Source organism: Entelurus aequoreus, linkage group LG13, assembly GCF_033978785.1.
Source record: "Entelurus aequoreus isolate RoL-2023_Sb linkage group LG13, RoL_Eaeq_v1.1, whole genome shotgun sequence".
NCBI lineage: Eukaryota > Metazoa > Chordata > Actinopteri > Syngnathiformes > Syngnathidae > Entelurus > Entelurus aequoreus.
This window is the reverse complement of record NC_084743.1, coordinates 34,844,401-34,851,680: the sequence shown is the minus strand read 5'-3', so window position 1 is coordinate 34,851,680 and position 7,280 is coordinate 34,844,401. Positions and strand designations below refer to the sequence as shown.

General features: G+C 46.8%; 1 protein-coding gene across 4 annotated transcripts in view; it reads right to left on the bottom strand.

Annotated features, from left to right (window-relative positions):
• Positions 1 to 7,280, bottom strand: part of gtpbp8 (GTP binding protein 8 (putative)) — a 55,612-nt gene that overhangs the window by 8,407 nt on the left and 39,925 nt on the right. For all 4 annotated transcript variants that reach the window (XR_009828288.1, XM_062067759.1, XM_062067760.1 and 1 more), the window contains one exon: positions 7,194 to 7,279. Coding sequence is in view for 3 of the 4 variants with exons in the window: in XM_062067759.1 (XP_061923743.1) it covers positions 7,194 to 7,279 (86 nt within the window). In the remaining variant the exon portion in view is untranslated. The remainder of the gene's footprint in view (positions 1 to 7,193; position 7,280) is intronic.

Genomic DNA, 7,280 nt, shown 5'->3' with positions numbered 1-7,280 from the left:
AAATCCAACCTAAACTCCAAACAGAATAAAATAATGTATTTATTCTGTACCATTTTGCACTGCAACTCTATGAATGACAGGTGACAAGTGGTCACAACAGATAAAAAAAATTGCACCTGCCGAGACATTTGAAGGAGAAGGTGGTCTGCATCAACAATCATTTTATTGAGCAAAACTGATTACTGTCGGCAGTACCCAAACCAAACAATCATCAGAAAAAAACTAGTCACTATCTGCTGAAATCGCACCAAAACAAACAAACTAAATGTCAATTGACAGCAGTCTCTCTCTTTAATTTGTGTCAGAAGACGCACACACTCTGCTCAACCAATGATGTGTTAATGGCCACAAAAACCGTCAGACCAGTCCAACACCACACAAACTGTAACTGCCAGGTCTTTACATTGTGATGCATACATTGTTCACACGCAACCTATCAAAGACATTAACAGCATGTTATGCTTGCATTTTGCTTTTAAATAAATTACATGCTAACTCTTAATTTAGCAGAAGGAACAGCCACTACACGTACACCAACACTCCCAAATCACATTTGTGCTTATTCCAGTGTCATGAGTTTAAGAATGTTAGTTTTTGGATATTATCATGAAATGCTGTTCTTTCGTTTTAATCAGCATTCAACATGCTAAAAAAAAACTTTGTAAAAAATGTACACTTTATCCCATGCTTGTGCTACATTACACATCTCATTGTACAAAATGTGGACGTTTTAAGGTGAACAAAATGTGATCGCTGTGAGAGGTACACAGCAGGACTCCCCTGCAAAAATACAACATACAGCTCATGAAAAACAATATTTTTTATTTTCATTGTAAGTGAGTCAAAATGATATATTATTATTACATATTAGACAATAAAAAATATAATCATAAAATAATATAATGGAAATTACAGCTCTTTTTTGAATATTATACTTAAGTAATAAAACATTTAACTTATTATGTCAGCTTTTGAACAGGTGCAATGCTGGTGTGGCTACAGTGTGCACATCTGACGTTGCTCACATGTGGTCAAAAGAATGCTCAGGGAGTTTGTGCATTTGCTCAGACACGTGAAAAATTAGGGGCAACACTGCCCAGTGGTTTCTGACAATTAAGGTCCTGCTCTTTCCAGTGATGCTTGTGTCATTACGATAATCCACCAATGTCATGTGAAATGTTACATTATTTCTTTACTCATTTAGCGTTTGTGTTTACTTGCTTAGTTATTGTTTTATTTTATGGACACAAACTAGTAAAGTGAATGCTGGGAAGTGTCAGGAGTGTAATTTGGTATTCACTTCCAAATGACTGCTGTTTTTTTGTGTCTCCATAAGTAAACTTACAGACTGATGAGATAGGAAAGTGGATCACAGAAGAATAAACATCAAACAAAGTGTTGCACTTTTACGCTTCGGAGTCAGGATTTTGGTATGCGGTCTGCCAGAAGGGGTAATCAAACACTAGGGGTAGGTAACAGAGTCTTATCTAATCTTTATCTCTCCCCATCTTATCTTTTTTTTCACTGCTGGTTCCTCAATCGGGATGTTTTCCCGGGTTGTTAAAATGCGTGTGAGGAGTTGTGTCACGTCATGGTCATTTTCTTAAGCGATCTGAATCGAGATAATGACACTCTAAACACGTTCATCCTTAGGGGAAGAACATGCAGCCATGAGGTTCAGGTCAACATCTAGATTACCTTTTATGAAGTGATAGAAACTGCAGTGCAAAAGATTTTAAGGCTATAACCTTGACCCCTCCAGCACTACTTTCTATAAAAGTTATGACTGCGTTTACCTGCTGATCATCAGTTGTGTCCTCATATTTATATGTCGCTAAGAGACACAATCACCCAAGTCAATTACTACACATTTTCACTCCATAGCATTGCGATGGTCTCCTACTGTTTTAACGACATAACTGTAGTGATGTGTCACTGTTTGCATGCCAAGGCATGTTTTATGTCACTGGATAGGGTTATTACGATACCAGAATTTGAGTAGTCAGTATTGACACCTATACATTTCCACTGTTAAGCCTTCAAGTATATGAAACAAACAATATTTTCTTAACATGCTTTTAATATGGAGGTAGTGTGACTTCCTATGTAATAAAATAGGCTAATAAAAAGACAAACCTATCTAAAGACAAATCTTTGTGTTTTGTTAGTACATTTCAACTTTTTCTCATTACGTTATGCGTTTATGCTCTCGTTCTCCTTTTTTACTTTATTTCTACAATGTTCCACAGGCCCATAAAAAAAGTGTTGCCAAACGACAGAAGAATGTCTCTAAGCTATATTTTTCTTAACACTTGTGGAAGTTAAAGTTTGAGCAGCACGCTTCTGGAGGTTTTCTGCACGCTGTAGTAATGCACACTCCCTGGGCTTGTGGTGGCGGATTTCTACTCTCACTTGCACATACTTTTACTTTTTGTGGAGGGGGGCATGGCCTGCGGGCCTGCCGTGGAACGGGGTGTTGCCAGGACCGGCTTCGAAGACAGCGACAGGTGCGTAGATGGCCCAAGTGGGCCTTGTTATCTAATCACCTGTCACCCTTTATAAGCAGCAGCCGGGAGGAGAGAAGTAGTCGGGGTTGGAGGTGCTGCTGAGCGGACGCAGCAGACAAAGACACTTTGCTGAAAAGTAAAAGCCTCTGCACCTTTTTATGAAAATAAAACAGTGTTATACCCTGAAATTCTTGGCTCTCCTGGCAGTGTGTGGTGGTCCGAAGAACCCACTAGAGGGCAACCTCTACATTTGGCGCCCAACAAGCCAGACCACCCAAGGAGATGGAAGCCGACCCCCTGACGGCTTTGTCGAGCGTTCTCGCGGAGGTGACAATGGCCAGCTGTCAACAGCTGGAGGCGGTCAGCCAACAAGTGGCCCAGCAGAGCCAAATCCTGCAGGCGCTGGCGGACCGGATTGGAGCGGCACCGCCAACATCAGCGGCTGTCTCTATGCAGCGCATGAGGGAAGAAGAGGACCCCCAAGCCTTCATAGACATTTTTGTGGCCACAGCGGAGGCATGTGCGTGGCCGAAAGAGGAGTGGGGAGTGTGACTCTTGCCGCTGCTGGCGGGGGAGGAGCAGCGAGCGGCGCTTAGCCTACCGGCGGCCTCCCACGTGCACTTCCCGGACCTGAGGAGGGCGGTGCTGGACCGGACCGGTTGCACCGCCGAGGACCACCGACGTCGGTTCCGGGCGCTGCGTCGGGGGACAGAGGACCACCCGTTCGTGCTTGGGCAGAAGCTACGGGACACGGCGACAGGTTGGCTACAGCCAAGAGAGGGCGACGACCAGGTGATGGAGCGGCTTGTCACGGCGATCCCAGCGCGGACGGCGGCCTGGGTCCGTTACCACCGGCCCCAAGACCTGGCCGCAACAGTGACGCTCGCAGAGGACCACCTGGCGGTGCACTGGTGCGCTTCCTGCCCGGACTGCCAGCTAGTCAATCCTGCGCCCACCCCCAAGGCGCCCTTGCGCCCATTAGCACTCACGGAGGTCCATTTGAAAGGATTGGCATGGACCTCATCGGACCATTCCACTCCGGGATATCGTTTTGTGTTAGTCCTGGTGGATTACGCAACTCGATATCCCAAAGCAGTGCCGCTGCGGTCCATCTCGACAACGAGCGTGGCACAAGAACTGTTTCAGGTCATCTCCCGAGTTGGAATCCCGAAAGAGATTCTGACTGACCAGGGCACGTCCTTTATGTCACACACGTAAAGGAACTATACGGATTATTGGGAACTAAGGCTATTCGAACCAGCATCTACCACCCGCAAACCGACGGTTTGGTAGAGCGGCTGAATAAGACGCTGAAAACAATGATCCGTAAGTTTACGCACGAGGACTAACCAAATTGGCATAAATGGCTGGATCACCTGCTGTTTGCAATGCGGGAGGTACCCCAGGCCTCCACAGGGTTTCCCCTTTTGAATTGTTCGGCATGAAGCCGTGCAGGTTTTTGGACATAATTAAAGAAAGCTGGGAGGAAGGTCCAAGCCCCAGCAAAAATGAAATTCAATACGTCATGGACCTGAGAGCAAAACTCCACAAGGTGGGGCACTTGTCACGCGAGAATTTGCTCCGGGCCCAGGAACGTCAGCAGCGCTTGTACAACAGGGGGACGCAGCAAAGGAAATTTTTTACCGGGAGAAAAAGTGCTTGTCCTAACTTCCGACGTCCAGCTCGAAATTACTCGCCAAGTGGCAAGGACCCTTTGTGGTCACACGGCGAGTGGGCGATGTGGATTATGAGGTCCGGCGCTCGGACCGGGGTGGAGGCACCGAAATTTACCATCTCAACCTCCTTAAAGCATGGAAGGAGGCGGAGCCTGTTTCCATGGTGACGGTGGTGGAGGAGGAGGAGGAGGAGTTCGGGCCGGAGAGCCCGCACTCCGCCTCGCCCTCCCTCCTCCTCTGTGACAATCAGCTCACGTTAGCGCAGAAAGCAGATGTTGCCAAGCTGCAGCAGCGCTTTTCTGATGTGTTCTCCCCTGGGCCCGGCTGCACGAACCTCATCCAACATCACATTGAGACCAGTGTTACGGTGCGGTCTTGGCCCTACAGGCTCCCCGAACACAAACGCAAAGTGGTTCGGGACGAATTAAAGTCTATGCGGGGTAATAGAAGAGTCACAGTGCGTGGTGCAGCCCCATCGGTATGGTAGGGAAGAGGGATGGGTCTGTGCGGTTCTGTGTGGATTACTGCAAGGTAAATGAGGTGTCACGTTTTGACGCCTACCCAATGCCCCGAGTAGACGAGCTCCTGGATCGGCTGGGCACTGCTCGTGTTTTCACGACACTGGATTTGACCAAGGGCTACCGGCAGATTCCCTTGTCACCAGAGTCCAAGGAAAAAACGTCATTTTCCACTCCGGAAGGATTGTACCAATTCGTGACACTTCCGTTCGGCTTGTTTGGTGCGCCCGCCACGTTCCAGTGCCTCATGGACCGGGTGCTGCGCCCTCACGCTGCATACGCGGCTGCCTATCTGGATGACGTCATCATCCAGAGTGGCGTCTGGGAAGAACACATGCGGCGAAGTGTGCGGTTGGCAGATGCACCTGCAAGTAGATAAAACAGCGGCCATTGCAGCTTGCCCAAACCCTGAGACGAAAAAAGAGGTGAGGCAGTTTTTGGGTCTGGCAGGTTACTACCGGAGGTTTATCCCCCGGTTCGCGGACCTGACCAGCCCACTAACTGACCTCACCCGAAAGGGTGCTCCAAAACTGGTCCAGTGGATGGAGCAGTGCCAGCAGGCGTTTGAGAGGGTTAAAAAGGCCCTCTGCGAGGGGCCGGCCCTGCACATGCCTGATTTTTTTCTCCCGTTTTGTCTGCAGGCTGACGCGTCGGGCAGAGGGCTGGGAGCTGTTTGGATGCAGGTGGAGGGCGTCGACCGCCCCATCCTGTACATCAGCCGGAAGCTCTCTGATCGGGAGGCGAGGTACAGCCCCGTGGAGAGGGAGTGCCTCGCCATCCGGTGGGCGGTCGGGGCCCTGCGGTACTACCTCCTGGGGCGCTCATTCAGTCTCTGCTCGGACCACAAACCCCTCCAGTGGCTCCACCGCATGAAGGATGCCAACGCGCGGATCACCTGTTGGTATCTAGCTTTACAACCCTACAATTTCAGAGTGATCCACAGACCGGGGGCGCAGTGGCTGTGGCTGACTTCCTCTCTCGCTCCCTCACGGGGGTTCCGATTCCTCTTTTGATTCTGCTTAACAATTCGGTTCCTTATCAGTTTTCTTGTCGATTCTTATTTAGAAAAATAAAAGAGGAAAAAAGGGCGGATTAGAATACATTTGGCTTAGTTTAGAGGTTTTTTGATTGATTGATTGAGACTTTTATTAGTAGGTTGCACAGTGAAGTACATATTCCGTACAATTGACCACTAAATGGTAACACCCGAATAAGTTTTTCAACTTGTTTACGTCGGGGTCCGAGGTAATAATTGAATCATGTGCAATTTACACAAGAATGTAACATTTAGTAACATGTGATATTAACTTAATACATGCAAAGTGAGATATATATGTCACTCCTTTATTGGTTATCATTTTGATGATTATGGCTTACAGTTTATGAAAACTTTGTATTGAAAATCTCAGAAAATGCAAGGTTTCAAAAACTGTAAGCCCATCCATCCATCCATTTTCTACCGCTTGTCCCATCGCATTTTACATGTACTAAGTTATAATCACAGATTAGTTTCACATTTGAAGTTAATTGCTGACATGAATGGACTTTTACGCCATAATCAAATTTTATGAGTTCCAATCATCCATTTTCTACGGCTTGTCCCTTTCAGGGTCGCTGTGGGTCTGGAGCCTATCTCAGCTGCATTCGGGCGGTAGGCGGGGTACACAAGTCGCCACCTCATCGCAGGGCCAACACAGATAGACAGACAACATTCACACTCACATTCACACACTAGGGCCAATTTAGTGTTGCCAATCAACCTATCCCCAGGTGCATGTCCTTGGTGGTGGGAAGAAGCCGAAGTACCCAGAGGGAACCCATGCAGTCACGGGGAGAACATGCAAACTCCACACAGAAAGAGCCCGAGCCCAGGCTCGGACCCAGGATCTTTGTATTGTCAGGCACACGCACTAACCCCTGGTCCACCGTGTGAGTTTTACCTGTATAATATAATTACAGAGAAAATTTGGTTGCAGGAAAACATGCAACTCTGACTACAATTGAACATTCACCAACAGAAAAATAAAGCTTTTAAATCTGTTTCTCATCTTGCTCAGCTAAATAAATGAGAAGGTATTAATTTCAATTTTACAAATAATAGTGCTAACATGATAGGCTGTGTTAGTTAGGTCATCTTTGCGCTTACTCGCTGCGCGTATACGTCCTATGTCAGCAGCGAAAAGAGCTTTTGTAACATGCCACATGTTTTGAAAAGGTTTGATTAGAATTTTTATACTAAGTAATTCGAATTGTCACCCCAACAATCGGATTCAAAACTGAATCGTGAGTTGTAGGATTGACAAACATTACTAACCACTGTTTACAATTTCAACAGATGCACATATTTTCCACATTTTATTGCTCATTAATCCAGTCAGCATGGATGCATTGGCCACACCGTGCTACCTAACTTTTTACTGACTACTCAGTTGACCCAAAAGAAAACTGTTTATTCTGCATGCCATAAAAGCCAATACCTCAGCAGTTTATACCTGTAGAGGTGTCCTTTAACTGGATTTTTCCCGTCACATGAGCAATGAAGCATCTCAGGAGATAGATTCCCGAAAAATGGAGAGAGC